We start from the raw sequence: 17,421 nt of genomic DNA, 5'->3' as shown, positions 1-17,421 counted from the left end.
CATCATTGGCAGAGTCAGTCTGTCAGTTCAGTCCAGTGTGTATAGAGGATAGATGCCTTCCAGCTGACCTTGTGGTTCTAGAGTTGACAGATTTTGATGTCATTCTAGGGATGGATTGGTTATCTACCTATAGTGCTACCTTGCACTGCAGGGACAAGGTAGTGAGTCTCAGAGACCAGGATGGGTCAGAGTGTGTCTTCAGAGGAGACAAGAAAGGGACACCTAGGGGTTTGATATCAGCCCTCCAGGCTCGTAGGATGTTGAGGAAGGGTTGTCAGGGGTTCCTAGCTTATGTGAGAGAGCTAGACAGTCAGGTTAGGGAACCATGCTCAGTACCAGTTGTTAGAGACTTCCCAGATGTGTTTCCTGAAGAGCTTCCAGGACTACCACCTGTTAGGGAAATAGAGTTCGAGATAGAGTTGATGCCCGGTGCCAGACCGATCTCTATTCCTCCCTACAGGATGGCGCCAGCAGAGTTGAGAGAGTTGAAAGAACAGTTACAGGATTTGGTAGTAAAAGGTTTCATCCGCCCGAGTACCTCCCCTTGGGGTGCTCCAGTATTATTTGTCAGAAAGAAGGATGGACCTCTTAGACTTTGTGTCGACTATAGGCAGTTGAATATGATGCATTGCATTTATCCTTGTACTTGGCATTGCTCCTTGTACATTGTTTCTATGACTGTATGGACATAGTACGGATTCAATAGCCCTCGAAGGAAAGACCTGGAACAGCCCTACGGGGACCAGGCACAAAGACCTGGAACAGCCCTAAGGGGACCAGGCACATGGTACTTCGGTACCCCAGATGAGATGTAGTACCCAGATAGAGGGAGTGTTGATCCGTCCATGCTGAGATGATGTGATTACTTGTGATGTGATACCTTTCATGAGAGCATGTTTTATCACCTGTTCTTTATCCTGTTCTACTCACTGGGCTATAGTAGCTTATCCCTCTCCCCTAACTCCAGTTGTGCAGGTTCAAAGTTCAGAGGGAAGTCAGCAGGGTACAGGAAGAGTATATAGTTTGTAATAGCTAGTGTGGACATGTATATGTAAAGATAATGTACAATGTATAGACTTGTGCTTGACTGAGAAGTGTTGTAATCCCTTGTTGTAGACACATGATCAGATTATGTATGTTTCTTTTTCTTGGTCATATTGATGAGAAAACCAGGCTTAATATGATGAGTTATATCCGCCTTGAGTGGGGATAAAATAGCAGAGATATAGTGCATGCACAGGTTAAGCCCTGGAGGAAAGAAAAGTTTTAATGGTTTGATAGAAAATGTATGATCATGTATGGGATTTCACAAGTACACAGACAATATAGCAGGCTTACTACGAGTCCCGGCGACCTTAAGTCGATCTGGATCCTAGTGCCGGTAGCAGTTCGGTTTCCGGGCTGTTACAAAAATACTTGCAAACTGATTTTGAGAGCATAGTCACCGGGACAGGTCGGATCACTAAGTCTAGAATTTTACCTTCCTTGGGAGCCACTGATTAGTCTAGAAAAGGGCTAATTGTCCATTTCCGATGGGCCAACACAATCCGTTCTTGAATTTTTTCCAAATAGTTTGGACATGATACTAGAGGTTGAAACACTGGGAATTCTTGATATTGTTTGGTATCAGGCTTTCATTGAGCTCATATTTAGCCATGAGAACTCTTGCCCAAAGCTCTTGACTATTCTTGAAAATCCACCAAGCAATTCTGAGCATGAAGACTTCATTTACAAGGCCCGAGTCTCAAAGCCCAAGCCCACCTTACTCTTTTGATCTTGAGACGTGTTCCTAGGGCACCAAGGATATCTTTCGTTCACCATTAGAGCTTCCCAAAATAAAATTTATACATACCTTGTCAATGTCATCACATACTACTTTTGATAAAAATATGGTTTGCATAATATATATGGGCATAATAAATAAGACTGATTGTATTAGGGTGATGCGTCTCGCAAGAGAGAGTCTACTAGTTTCCCAATTTGCTGATGTGCTCCAAACTTTATCAATAATATATATTAGAAGCTTTGCTTATTCATTCTAGTATGAATGAGAGGGACTCCAAGATACTTTCCAAGATTCTCAGAGTTTTGTACACCTAGCTTATGACTAATATCCTTATTGATATTAGAGTCTATATTTTAGAGAAAAAGACATGCATTTTAGAATGATTAATTTTCTACCCTGAGCTCTGACAAAACCATTCCAGGACATCATTGATAACTTCAGCTTGATCTCTAGAGGCCTCGAAAAAAAAAACAAGATCATCTGCAAAGAACAAATGGGTTAACTTAGGACCTCCTCTATTTAATTGGACGGACTTTTACCTACCTCTCATACTGCATCACTGATGTCATGGGCTAATCTCTCCATGCACAACACAAAAGGATAAGAAAAAAGAGGATCTCCTCTTCTCAAGCCTCTAAAAGTACTAAAAGAATCAGTTAGCTCACCATTCCAAATAACTTGCATGGTAGGATTAAAGATGTAGTTCATAATAATACTAATAAAAAGAGCAAGAAGGCCAATGTTAGACAGAGCATCTCTCAAAAAGTCTCACCTGATTCTATCATAAGCTTTTTCAAGATCCACTTTGAGGGCAAAAAACGCATGAAATGTATCACTTCCTAGGCTATAACTATGTTATCAACAATTTTACGGTCAGAAGCAAAACTAGTTTGATTTAGCCTAACAATAAAAGGGAGGAGCAATTTTAATCGATTGACAATAACTTTAGTGACAATCTTATAAACCACAGTGCACATAGATATAGGTCTGAAGTCAGCAATGATAGTAGGATTAGGCTTTTTAGAAATGAGGGAAATGAGGGTGTTATTCCAGCAACGGTCTAAAGGCCTTCCAGTAAATACCTTCATAACCTCATGAACAATATTTTGGCCTAAGATGTTCTAATGTTTTTGGAGAAACCCTGCATGAAAGCCATCATGACCCAAAACTTTCTAGAGTTTCATATCAAAGAGAGTTGACTGAACTTCATCAAAAGACATAGGAAAGCAAAGACTATTAATATTAAAACTAGAAAAAGCAGGAAACGTACCTCTTAAATGATAAGGAGTGAATATACATGGCTCTTGCTTGTAAAGATTCTGAAAAAATTTCAGGTTTGGAACTTGAGCTCACACTTGTCCTCAACCCATTGGCCATTACCATCTTTAAGCAACATTTCAATTCTACTTCTTTTTCATCTTTATAAAAGTTCTAGCATGAAAGTAAATTGTGTTCCTATCACCCCACTGTCTCCACTATGACCTAGCCTTTTGAAATCAAATGATATTTTCTCAATAAAGGTTGTAAGGTACTTAGAATATTGATTCTTAAGGTGACACTGAATCCCCTCAATGCGAGCAAGCAAGTTCTTATTTTTCTTGAACACATTGCTAAAAAAAACTTTTTCCAACTTTTGAGAGTAGTCCCAAGATGAGTTATGTTGTTTACCAGGGAGGCATTGGATTCTAATTATTTTCAAGGACTTGAGAGAAAGAGCTATGAGTCATCCAGGCAGCTTGAAAGTGAAAGGGCGAGCGCTCTCATTTCGCTGGCCGTAGTTGTCCAAACTAATAAGGATAGGCCAATAATTTGAGTTGAGTTTAGGGAGGTTAAATACCACCCCTTCAGGGAAATTACTCTTCTATACATCATTACAGAGGGCTTTGTCAAGTTTTTCGAACAGGCTCCCTCCCTACTAAGTAAACTTAGGGCCTTTACTATCCACCTCCACCCAATTACTAAAGTCTTTACTCACTCTTGTTCTGTGGGTTGAACCACCTCTCTTTTCATCTACTCCAATATGGCATTAAAATTTTCGGCCAGCAACTAAGGTTCTGAGTCTCTCACACTTAGAGTCAGCAGCTTGCTCCACAGAAGTTTACAGATACTGGCAGTAGGGCTTCCATAAGTTATTGTAAAGAACATATTAAACTCTTTGCACATAGCATGTGTGTGGATAAACTTTCTATCATTCTGTAAAATATGAACCTTCCAGTCCTCATTCTAGAGTAGCCAAATACTACCAGAAAAATCTTGAGCTTCCACCTTATGAGAATGATGGAACCCCAGATGCGAATGACTTTATCTGCTTTCCAATCACTAATATAAGAAATTTGAAAGTTCTAAAAAAAAGAGAGGTTACTACCCCTTGACAATTCTATATAAAAAATTGACATGATAACACAAGAAAAAAAGAAAAAAGAGCACTTATCTCAATCCCTTAGATAAGGGTCGCAGTAGGGTTCCTCTTCGAGTGAGCTAAATTCCTTTTTTTTACTATCCCTATGATAGCTACTATTCTCACAATTCTCATCATCCATCGAGTCATCAATCAAGTGATTGTTCGACTCATTTGGCAAACCTACAACATGAGCCAAATCATCAAGATTATAAAGTAAGTGGACATCCATACCTAAGAGTGGATCGAGAGACTTGATATGCTTGCCAAAGGTTGAATTTGCGTTAGAGGATAGAATGTTGTCTTTCATATGGGTCCCCACAACATTGCTCTCTTCCTTGCCTTGTTGAGTAAGATTACTAACAGTGTGTCTGGTGGGATCGAACATGGATTTAGTAGTAATTGGGCATATGTTTTATCCTCAGTTAGCACCATTATGAATCATGGAAGATTCCAGATCGGCATGTGTTATGGCAGTAATAGCACTCATGATAGCTGGCTCATTATTTTTCTTGGGGACTTACTTTGGTAATTTTCCATGGGAGCCTTGAGCTTTCGATTATCCTTTCCATGATTGGCACCGTTCATTCCGCTAGGATTTGTATTGGAGAATGTTTGATCATATATTGGTGGTCGTGATACATTGGCGACATTATGCATGGTTGTAGCTTTGTTGCCGGACATGTAAATTGTTTTGATATAAGCAAATAAGGACTCTTGCCTCTTTTGTCTTAACCTTTTCTTTAAGGAAACATTCAACCTTAATTTTTGTCTTTCAATAATGGCTTTGGTTGTCTTTTCAACTTGCACCATAGAATCTGCATTGTTATTACATGTCAGCACGTCAAATTAGGATCTTGATACGTTGTTTTTTTCCTTATCAGTGGCCTTCCTATTTAGGGGGTTTCCTTCCTTTCTTACTAACCACCATCCATTCACCATATGCCTCCGTCTTCGATGGTGTAGTAGCTGCTATATTAGTTGCAGGATTTTCTACTTCAGCTTTGCTATTCCCAGAGAAAGGGCATTCAGTGGTACCATGCTCGACTGTGCACATATAAAGAAGATATGGGATAAACTCTCATATTTAATGAGTTGAATAATATTTTTGACACTCACATTTGAAACCAATGGCTTCCTAAGGTCCACAGCCACAATAATTCTTGCGTCTTGTCCATGGATTGTTTCAGATGTATTATTGTTGATTTTTATCACCTGACCTATGACTGACCCGAGTTTAAAAGATTTTCTCATGACATAAATGCATTGGAAAAATGGGTTGCGAATTCATATCACAGCAACATCAATGTTGTCGCGGGCCATGTTGAACAAGGATGTCCATGGCTGCAAGAGGAGATAGCTCCCTAGGATAGTCCATGGTCCTTTGAGCAACACCTCCTGAAAGTGATCATTGGATGCAAATTTGACAAGAAAAAAAAAAATCTTTTCCCAAATCTAAAACTTTCATATTGTTGAAGGTCCATAAAGATTCGATCCTTGCCTGAAATGTGTTGAAACCTACTTTTCTCCCGAGTACTTTAACAATCACCGTATTTTTCCATAGTTTAGCCAATTTTTATTCTAAATGGTTAGAGAAGTGAACCTCAAGAATTGGTCCATTGCTGATTACTCAGAATCATTAAAATCTAGGAAGTCCTAAGATCCTTAACTATCTTCTATGGTCATGTTACGTTCGTGCAACATATTGCGAAAAGAAACATCCTTCATGCACTAATTTAGTTGAGAAATCTCTATTTTTAAACTTTTTTGTAGCCCAATCCTCATCGATGGGGCTCGACGGCGGATCACTTTCTTGAATAGGTGAGTGAATCATGAGAGAAACTATTAGAATCCTGATTTTAAATTTAAACTTTAATCAAACTAATTACATCAAAAAATTGTGAATACATACCCTAATTGGCTCAAATTTAAAAGACATAAAATATTATATTTTTTTAGTTCTCTTTGTTTTAGTTAAAATTGTTATGCTACCTCAGTAAAAGATAATGCCAACTAATAAAAAAAATCATTTTTTTAAAAGAAATACATATTTCTTTTTAGTATAAAATTAATCTTAGTTTCTTGTTTTAAAAAAAAAACGTAAAATACATTTTCTTTAAAAAAACAATACAAGATAAATTTGTTTGAGTTTTGTTTATAACTTTATTATTGCATTTTTTATTACCTATTTTTACACATCAAAATTCTTAGCTTTAGTTTACTATCAGTAATCTTTGTCATGATTTATTTTATTAAAAAAAAATTAAATAAACTCTTACAAAATCATATAAAAATTTTATATTTTTAAAATAATAATTTTTAATTTAAATGAATCAAATTCCTACCTTCCAAACAAAAGAACCCTTAGAAAAAAAAATCACAAATAAAAATTGTATAAAATTCTTGAGAATAAAAATTTTTATATATGAAATATTTTTTATAATACGAAATAAAAGGTGCTTAACAATACTTATGTTCTAAATACTCATAATTAATGTAATTTCCTTTTATTTAAACTAGTGATAAAAAAATTTAATTTAAAAAAATATTGTTAAGTAATATATGGATAATTAATTTTTATTTACATTAAATTAATTATGCAACAAAAATTTAAAAAAAATCGAGCATTATTTACAAAATTCAATTATTAGCAATGAATTTTTTTCATTAATTTTATTTTTATCTGGTATTTACTTATTTATTTTCAAAATTAAAATAAGTTTTATATTTATATATTTTTTTTAATTTGAAAATAATATTTTTATTTTCAAGGTAATTGTCTTTATTAGATCGATGACATAATTTTAAAAAATTAAACAAATTAATAATTAACCTCTTGATTTTAGCTAATTATGAACTTTTAATATCTTATTCTCTTCTATAAGAATGATTTTAAAAATATATATATAAATAAAAATTACGTTGAAATTTTTGATAAATAAAGTCCACGTAGATAAAACTAAAAGCTCATGGCCTCCTCTCATCGCTACTCAGTTGTCAGCTTCTTCTTGTGCTTTGAAAGGCCACCGAGTGGGACCCATGAGATGACCGGCCCACCTTCTTTAGAGATGTGAATTGCGAGAGGCCGGCCCATAAAGCAAAGATGGTTTGTTTGTCCACTTGTCGACTTTGTGAACAAGGCTACAATGCAACCGCTTCTATATTATAAAAACTGCATATTTCAATCACGCGTGTGAAAACCTCCAATGCAGTCCTACACGTACTACGTTTACCTTTTTGTTATTTTATTTTTGATAGGATTCCCACGTGCCACTGCCCAGCTCAGGAAATGTCCCAAAATACACAATTTTTGTAAAAAATTTAATTTAATTAATTTTTTAAATAATTTTTATTTAAATTAAAATTTTATTAAAAATATATATATATATATAATTTTATAAAAATTTATTAAAAATTATTTTTTCTTATAAATTGAATCACAATAAACAAACGTTAATTTAACAAAATTATCTCTTACATGACAGAAAATATCTTTTTCTTCTTATATATTTTTTAACATTTAAACCTCTTCATCAAATTCATATGAAACCCATTTTAAATATTTTTTTGAAAAATATTGTAATTTCATTATAAAATTATTGTAATTAATTACTTATTTATATTTTTTTATTAATAATTACTTATTACAATAAATTAAATTATATGTCTAAAAACTAATAATTTTTTTTTTCTGTAAATATATTAAAGTATTCTTCTATTTTTATTTTATTACTTAATAAAAAATTAATTCTTTTAAAACTTATAATTACCTTTTTTTAATAATGTCTTTTTTAAGAATTATTATTCTCGACATTTATTGATAATTTTATTAATGTAATTTAATAAATACTAAATTCATTTTAAATATATTAAATTCTAAGAGATATTTTGAAAAGTTTTGTGAAAATAAAATAAAATAAAATAATATTAGGATAATAAAAAAAGAAAGATAAATAAAAATTATAAGATAAAAAGAGTAAAATTATTTTTAATTTGTTTTCTTTCAGAAATATATAGCATATTTACTTAAAATTATTCAATTAATATTCATTCAAATATTAAAAAAATTCTCAATTATTAAAATAATTATCTATGTGGATTGAAAAGAAAAATTAATACACTTGTTTGGAATAACTACTTTTAAAAAAATTTAAAAGAAATAATTTTTTTAATTATTAAATTTGTCAAATCTAATAATATAAAAATTTAATTATATTAAATTCTTATAAGAATTAATTTTAAATTAAAACTAAAACTTATCAAAATTGTCAACAACAAATAATTTCACTTAAATCTATTTATATCAAAATTATTTATTTAACTCTTAAAAACTCTTTTTTTATTATTATTTATTTTAAATTTAAATTTATTTGTGTTTTTTAATTAATAATTGCATTTTTAAAATAATTTTATTAAATATTGAGTATTAATATTATAATTGATATTAAAAAATTAATTATATTATTACATTAATTTTAAGAAAGGAGAGTCCATTTTAATTTATATTTTTAATAGCAAAAATATGTAAAGTTTAAATTTTAAATATGTAAAAAATATTAATAATGATTTTTCTAAAAGTTTTTCCAATGTAATAAAAAGTAATTATTATTTATAAAAATAAATATTTATGTTCAGTTTAAAATAATAAAAATAATGAAGGGAATAAATTAATTTAAATTATTTATTAATTTATTTGAAATAGAAGGATTAAAATTGAATTTTATTATAGTTGCATACTTTATATTTTAAAACAAAAATTGCATAAAAAAATTAAATTAAATATATATAATTAATTTCTCTTAAATTTATACACATCACAACATTTAGTTAAATTTATTTATAAAATAAACAAGGTTATGTAGAAAAAAAAAACATTAAGAATCATAATCGCCGACCTTAAGGGTATTTTAGGAATTTGATACCCTAAAATGAAATGCGAAAATGGCAAACCTCTCTCTCTCTCACACGTTAGCAACGTCTCTCTTTGTTATCCACTCAAGTCCAGCTCCATAACGTTCTAAAAAATTATATTATTTCTAGGAACCACTTAAAAGACAATTGTAAATTACTCCCCCAAAAGAAAAATACTTTTGCATTTTCGTCCCTTCAAGCTGTTCACTCCAATTGTCTTCCGCCAGAGAAGTCCACTCAGACCACCTATATTCCCGTCGGGTCCTTCAATTTCTTTTTTCAAGCTACAAGCTCCCACAAAACTAGGGACTTGTTCCCTTATCATCCATAAGTTCAAAGATCTTTTTTCTTCTAGATTCACCAAGAATCCAAATTCCATCACCATCTCTCTTCTTTCTCCCTCTCTCTCCTCTGTATATAGATTACCAAGAAGATCTCTCTTTTCTGGGTTTTGGACTTCTTTCTGTTTTTGTACGTTTTGAGTTAATTTTTTCCGTTTCTGGGTTTCTCTTCTTGTCTCCAAAATCCATTTCTTTTTCATGAGTCCACCTGAAAAAAGTTAAAGCTTTATTGGTATTATTAATTTTTCCATCAAAATTTTAGTGGCTCCTTCTTTGGATTTGTTTTAGTTTTCATGAATGGCTTCATAGCCATTTTCAAATGTATTGTATTTAGCTTTCTATTTGATAATTTTGTTTGAGTCTTCTTTTGTCAAATACTTAAATACCCATTTGAGGCTAATTCAATACCAATCTGTTAGACTTCAAAACTTGACCATTTCTCATGTTTCCAAGCCTGTGGCCTCTTTTTGTTTGACAAAAAGCCTTTCTTTTTGTTTCCCATTTCTCTATTGCCCTTCATCTCTTGATCTATCACAAGAGACCATAAATAGAAAACCTAGATATGTACAAAACACATAACAAAAGAGAGGTGTCCTTAGAATTCCATCCTCAACTCTCAGTCTTGAGGCCAAGCATCCATTCAAGAAGGGCAAATTTAACTGTCAAATTTCAAGACCTTTATGGATTCACTGTAGAAGGAAATGTGGATGATGTTAATGTATTGAATGAGGTTAGAGAGAAGGTGAGAGAGCAAGGGAGGGTTTGGTGGGCATTAGAGGCTAGCAAAGGTGCTAATTGGTATTTGCAGCCTCAGGTTACTTCAATAGTTGAAGGGATTGCTTTGAAATCTTCTCTTAAATTGTCTACTTTAGCTAATGCAATCACTTTGAAGAGGCTTATAAGGAAGGGCATACCTGCTGTGCTTAGGCCTAAGGTTTGGTTTTCGCTCTCTGGAGCTGCAAAGAAGAAGTCTACGGTGCCTGATAGCTATTATAATGATTTGACCAAGGCTGTTGAAGGGAAGGTTACACCAGCTACATTGCAAATTGATCATGTGAGTCTGCGTTTTGGTTTTCTTGCATTATATTGTAATGTTGGTTTTATTATAATTTGAATTTTTTATTGATGATTTAATATTGGTGCATTGCCTTGTGAGTTTTTTTTTTCTTTTTTCTTTTTGCCTTTTCTTTCCCTTCCCTGGTAGTGATTGACTTAGGACTTAGATTTGACAGTTATGGGTGTTGATGTATCCTTAAGTGCATTAGCTTTGAATTGCAATGGTGGGTATGTTCTGCTTGAGTTCAATGGTTGTAGATTTTTGCGGTGTGAGAGCTTTGAGGGGTTAGATTTCTTTTGCATAGAAGAGATTTGTTCTTATTTAGATTGATAATTGAAAGTAGACGAAATACTCTTCTTTTATGAAATCTGCTATTTATGGTAGAGATCATTGAATTGAGCATTTGTCTTGCTTTCTCTTTATAATTAGATTTTGAAGCAAGTAAATGAAGTTTGAAAGTAAAAAATTGTTCATGAATCATAATGATGCTGAATGCTTATGATAGGCTGAAAAAGCAGGCAGATTTCTTGGTATTTACCTGCCTGTAGATATATCCCTAGCAAAAATGTATAGTTTTCATCTTTTTGTTTAGAGGGGTAAATCTGCAAGTGATCTCAATTTCTATGAGATTGTATGTGATAGAAAATACTTGAAAGCTTTGGTTGCTATATGCACTCTTTTGATGTTTCTTTGCCTTACCGAAGGCATTATTCTGCCTAATTGAATTAGGGAGAGGAGGAACCATTAAGGCAGCTATTATCTTCTATTTTATGAATGATCAAGAAAATTACCAAGTTTGCTAATGCTTTGTTTGGATTGAAGGAAATGAAGAGAAGAAAAAAGAAAGGAAATTTGATGTCTCTATATTCTCCTGTTTGGACATCAAATAAAGGAGAGAAGAAGAGAAATGGAAGAGGGGGATGAGAAATTACATTTCTCAACTCCTTGCATAACCAAATATTTCTCTCCAAATTAGTAGGAAATGGAGAGAGATGAGAATTAATTATATTATAAACTTTCCTCACATTTTCCTTCAAGAGAGAAAATTATATTTCTTCCCTATTCTAATAATCTAACGAAACAATATAAAGGAAATTAATTTTCCATTCTTATCTTTTCTCTTTATTTCTCTTTAATTTCTTTTCATTTCCCCTTCACAATCAAGCATTGGAATGAATGGTAAGGGAATAGAACTGGAGTACAATGTAAGAGAAGAGTGTTTATAAGTGAGGAAATCAACCAAATCTGCAACAACAAAACATGATCAAAAGTCTAACCACTATAGTAAAAAATAAGGAAAACATGATCAGAAGTCTAACTTGCATACTATAAAATATGGAATGCTAGCCTAAGGACCTAGAACAGAGAGAGGCTTTTCCTATCTCTTGAAGACCCTTTTGATTTTTGCCCCCTCCGAAACTAGCTAAGAAATGGCCCAAGAAAAAATGTCAAAATTTTTCTTATACAGTAGTTTATTAATGTATCTAAGATTGCTATAATTATACAAGATGAAATTACATTGGTTAATTTTTTTTTTTTTTTTGCTTTATTTATTTTGATGCTTTTTTGTCATCTGGTTTTCTCAGTAAAAACATTGTTTTTCCAACTAATTTCTCTTCCTGGTTTTTCTTTTATGTGATGATTGCTTGGGCTTCCTTTGATTTTTTTTTTCTTTGTATATTCTCGCAGGATCTGCCACGAACCTTTCCTGGTCACCCATGGTTGGACACTCCAGAGGGGCATGCTGCTCTCCGACGTGTTCTTGTTGGGTATTCTTTCCGTGATTCTGATGTTGGCTATTGTCAGGTTGGTATCTATGAGTTAAAATTGTGTGATTATAAAGGTGTAAATGTATAAATGCTAAGATTTGGAAGATTACAACAGAATGTTGGCATGTAATCATATGCTTCACTCCTAATCATAACTTTGTTATCATGATATTCTCACATTCATATTGTTATATTAAATCCTTGTGCTTCTTAAGCTACAGTGACACTAGTCCATTGCCTATCCGCAAAGCATGGATATTTCTATTGCCATCATAAAATTAGTTTCAGTAAATTTATCATCATGAGATGGCTGTAACACATTTTCAAAAATTTAGAAATTTAGTGTGATTATGAAAGTAGCTACTAACTCCTGTTGTATCTAACTGTCGACTAGCTATCAACTTCATTTAGGACTAGGAGTAGGCAATGTCATACTTTTTGATTTTTTGCTATTCTATTCTTAGTAAGAATTATATCCTTATATAGCCTGGATTATCCTTTGCCCAGGGGTTAAACTATGTTGCAGCACTGCTGTTACTTGTGATGAAAACAGAGGAAGATGCTTTTTGGATGCTTGCTGTCCTCCTGGAAAATGTCTTGGTTAATGATTGCTACACAAATAACTTGTCAGGATGCCATGTGGAACAAAGGGTTTTCAAGGATTTGCTTGTTAAAAAGTGCCCAAGGTATTTTCCTTCCAATAACTTGACTGATTTCATTTTGTTAGATATTTTGTTATTTGTTTTAATATCGGAAAAGAAAAATGCAGGATAGCGGCTCATTTGGAAGAACTGGAGTTTGATGTTTCCCTGGTTGCCACTGAGTGGTTCTTATGCCTATTCTCAAAGAGCTTGCCTTCAGAGGTTAGAAACGATTTGATTCCCCTTCTTGATTCCGGCACAATCACGTCTAGTTGAGAAAGAACTGCATATATTTGAGTCTTTGTTTGATAATAAACAATTCTTCTCTGTGGTTTATTTTTCCAGACGACTCTGCGGGTGTGGGATGTCCTTTTCTTCGAGGGGGCTAAGGTTCTGTTTCATGTGGCTTTGGCTATATTTAAGGTGATAACTTCTGTTGCCACTGAGCTCTTCAACTTGCAGAATTTTCATAATCAACCTTATAGGTTTCTTGAACATTGGTAATCACAAAACTCAAAAATATATATATATATTATTTTGCATTGCAGATGAAGGAAGAAGAACTTCTTCTAACTCATCATGTCGGTGATGTAATTAACATATTACAGCAAACCACTCATCACCTCTTTGATCCAGATGAATTATTGACGGTAAGGCAACTTCCTGCATGGATCTTCCTTTATTTTCGCGATAATAAATTACATGTTATTGAATGGAATTTACTAGTGGGGACGATAACGCAAAATTCTAGCTTTTGTTAACAGTAAGAGAATGATAAACTTGACTGTGTGCATATGGAAGAGGCGTAGGCTATTTACTGACTTGGTGGGGAGGCATCATCATGTTGATCTCAATGAAAGAAAAGTTTTTTTTTTTTTTTTTTTTAATCAAAGCAGAAGATGCAGATTGAAACATACTGCAATATAAATGTTGCAGGTGGCATTTGATAAGATAGGTTCTATGACAACAAACACAATATCAAAGCAAAGGAAAAAGCAAGAACCAGCAGTAATGGCAGAGCTTGATCAAAGATTAAGAAGACTAAACTCATTGAAAATGGAAGACAAGTAGCCACTTATCATCACAGTTTGATCAAATTCGTTTACATATACCACATTCCAAATAAGTGGATGGTTGCCACCTGAAGAATGAGAATGTTTTAACTTGTGGAGTTGTATGCATCTGTTGTAAGAGAAGGACACCAGTTTTTCAAGAGAGAGAGACAGAGATCTGCTGGTGCTTTGAAGTTTGAAGGATGTGGTGAGTGGTTCAATGTAAATTTTGGGTTGTATCCGTTATGGTATACTCTCGATTTTGAAAAAATACTTTTAATTGTTTTAAATATTGTAAAAAAATTTAAAATATTTTTATTGTGAATGGACTAATTAGTATATATATATAAATTAATAATATAATGAATATGTTAACATAATAATAATAAATGAAATGTATATAATTAATAACTTCATTAATAAATAAAAAAATAATTTTTTAATATATGAAAGTAATGTTTCTTTTCAAAAAAAAATTCAGAACTAATCGTTTGATTGTTAAGATGAGAGACAAAGAAAAAGAGGGTAAGATGGTGATTTCGTTTTTGAGAAAATCAAAAAAGGATAAATTTCTTTCCTTTTTAACATGTAAAATTGCTATAATGTTTCTATAGAATTTTTTTTTAAAAAAAAAAAAATTAAATTCAAGGATTTTTTAATAACAAATCAAAGTTAAAAAAAAAAAAGAAGAAAAAACTCACAAAATTGAAGGATGATGGATAAGAAGTTGAACTAATTTATTTTACACACTAAATTTAAGATCGTTTGAGGAAAGGAAACTTACTATTTAGTTATTTTATATATAAAAAAAAATATTAGTTAATTTTTTTATTTAAAAACTATATTAAAATATTTTTAAAATTTTAAAAATTTTATTAATCATTCGTCCATTAATTTTATCAGTTCCATATTATAGAAAATTTTAAAATATTTTTAATATAAATAAAATAATTAATAGATATTTTTACAAAATTAATAGACAATTAATTAAGTTTTTTTATATTATATAGATTAATATATATTTGAAATAATAAAATATATAACAGATAAAATTAATAAAATAATTAATTAGTATATTTTTTAAAATTATTCATCAATTAATGGTTTTATTTATACTACATACACTAAATAATAAAATTTTCGTTTAGTAATCGTAATTGATAATTTATTATGAATAATTTTTTAAAAATATAATTTATTTTTAAAAAAAAATAAATTAAGAGTTTAATCCTAAAAAATAGAGTAAATACTTATTAGAATCGGCCGAACCTTGTGAGCATGATTATATATTTGATTATTTAAAAAATAAAAAAGCTAATCACAATTTATTACATAATCAATAGAATAGTAAGTAAAGCCTTGCTGGTTAAATGCTAAGAAAATCTCCAAATAGTTAACGGTTCTTATGAACAGAATTCGAGAGGAAGAAGTTCAACCGTATCTTTGGAATTTCTTTTTTTTTTTTTTCTTCCTCTCTTCTTTTTCTCTAGCATTATTTCCCTTCTTTTTCAACTCCTTACTTCTTACTTCTCCATGTCTTTTCTCTAAAAATTTCAATCAAACTAAAAATTTTATTCTCTTCCTGACAAAAAAATTTCTCCTTACTTCATCGTATAGATATCATAATGCATTATTTAAAAATAAAAATATACAAAATAGAAAAAATAAAGCGAGAAATCTATTAAAAATAACCCAATGAAAATCCTCTAAGGTTCAAATTAAATTTGAAAACTTTAGAATAAAATTTTAACGGTAAGGGAGGCAGAAAGAAATAATAATGGAGAGAAAAAGATAAAAAAAAAAAAAGGGAGAGCCTCTTATCCAAGTTTTATGGACCTAGCAAAAAAAAATGAACCTTTGCATTGTACCTTTATGAGACTATGTGAGAATATGCTTTAGTATAATTTTTTGTGGAATTTATTTTTTAAATATAATGAATTTTATAGTTTTTATATATTATAACCATTCTTTTATGTCGTTGAATTTTTTTGGTGAATTTTATCTTATTTTACCCATTAGATAAGTTTTTTGGTAGTTGAAAATACATTATATATCATTATTTCTCAACAGAGTAGCTCACTCTACGTCTTTTTTCTTTTTATTGTTTCAAATAAATATAAAATTCCTAATAGATCTTAATAAAGTGAGATATCGTGAGGCGTCCATGTAAGAACACTTAAGCAAAGGTTTAATTTATTGGGTTGATCATTGTTCGTGATCAGTCCGTTAGGAGACCATCGGTTCTTGATTTTAAGGAATGAAATCTGTAAGACAAAGAAGATGATTAGGAGTATTAGATCAGAGAGTCATAAGGAAGATTCAGTCTCGCAGGAGTGATAAGGATGCTGTGTTTTAGGCTTAAGTAAAGGAGATATAAGGTGAAATCTGTAAATATTTTATATTTGAATGTGTCTAGTGGTTGAGATTCTTAGGGTGATTCGTTCCCTAACTAGTGATAGGTCTTTCGTTATTTACGGCAACTTCTGTTATTAACTCTCTTATTTAAAGTCGAATGTATACTGTAAAGAATATACAGCAGAGGCTTCTCTTCAATAAAATTACATCTTTTTCACTTTGTTATCTTGGTATCAGAGCAGTGACGATCTTCCCATCATGGCTTCTTCAACACTTAATGTTGCCAATTTCGTCACATTGAAACTGAAACAATCAAACTACCCACTCTGGAAAGCACAGGTCTTGAGTTTAGCTGAAAGTCAGGAGTTGTCTGATCATCTTGATCATGGCTTCCCTGAGGATCAGAAATTTAATTCCCCTCCCAACCCAATTCCCGAAAACTACCAGCCACAACATTCAGAAAATTTCAAAACATGGCAAAGGTCTGACAGACTGCTTCGTGGATGGATCTACGGAACCTTAAGCGAGGAATCGCTCGGACTTGTCATTGGCTTGGACACTGTTCATGCTGTTTGGGGCGCACTACAAGATGCGTATGCCCAAGATTCACAGGAGCGGGAGTTCACTCTTCGACAACAGCTGACCTATTTTCGCAAAGAAGAAAATCGGTCGATCACAGAACATCTGCGATTATTCAAAGAGATTTGTGATAATTTAGCCGCAATTGGCAAAACTGTACCCGACGGCGAGAAAATATTCTGTCTTCTTACCAGTCTGGGTCCCCAGTATGAGACATTCACAACAATAATGCTAAAGCCACCACGACCAACGTATAATGAGTTGGTTTCACAATTGAAGAATCACGATCTACGTCGAATGTGGTTTTCCTCACAATCAGAGACGGGACTTGACCAAATTGTTTCGCAAGTGGCCTTCTATGGAAATCGACAACCTGCGTCCAGTTCTTCATCAAATCGTCGACCAAGGTTCAATTCTCAAGGGCGTGGTTTCTAGGCTCAGCAAACACAGAGACAAGGACAGAATACTGACACGAACTCCTCACAGCGACGACCTCCTCCGGCAGGCCGTAGAAGAATGACGCCGACCGAAC

At 32.3% G+C, this 17,421-nt stretch overlaps 1 protein-coding gene across 1 annotated transcript; it reads left to right on the top strand.

The window, feature by feature from the left end:
• Positions 1–9,227: 9,227 nt before the first annotated feature.
• On the top strand, positions 9,228–14,280 carry LOC110607991 (growth hormone-regulated TBC protein 1-like). Its single transcript, XM_043949931.1, has 7 exons — positions 9,228–10,490; positions 12,183–12,299; positions 12,770–12,948; positions 13,032–13,125; positions 13,249–13,326; positions 13,452–13,553; positions 13,840–14,280. Exons 1-7 carry the CDS (start codon positions 9,999–10,001, stop codon positions 13,972–13,974), a joined length of 1,197 nt encoding a protein of 398 aa, XP_043805866.1. The 5' UTR covers positions 9,228–9,998; the 3' UTR covers positions 13,975–14,280.
• Positions 14,281–17,421: the final 3,141 nt, after the last annotated feature.

Source organism: Manihot esculenta, chromosome 13 (genome assembly GCF_001659605.2).
Source record: "Manihot esculenta cultivar AM560-2 chromosome 13, M.esculenta_v8, whole genome shotgun sequence".
Classification (NCBI taxonomy): domain Eukaryota; kingdom Viridiplantae; phylum Streptophyta; class Magnoliopsida; order Malpighiales; family Euphorbiaceae; genus Manihot; species Manihot esculenta.
Note: the sequence above shows the minus strand (reverse complement) of the source record. Positions and strands in the feature narration are given on the sequence as shown.

Coding starts and splice junctions, on each gene's coding strand:
- LOC110607991 (XM_043949931.1), top strand. CDS start 9,999: ATGTACAAAACACATAACAAAAGAGAGGTGTCCTTAGAATTCCATCCT. Junction 10,491..12,182: donor CTACATTGCAAATTGATCAT/GTGAGTCTGCGT, acceptor ATATTCTCGCAG/GATCTGCCACGAACCTTTCC. Junction 13,126..13,248: donor CAAAGAGCTTGCCTTCAGAG/GTTAGAAACGAT, acceptor TTATTTTTCCAG/ACGACTCTGCGGGTGTGGGA.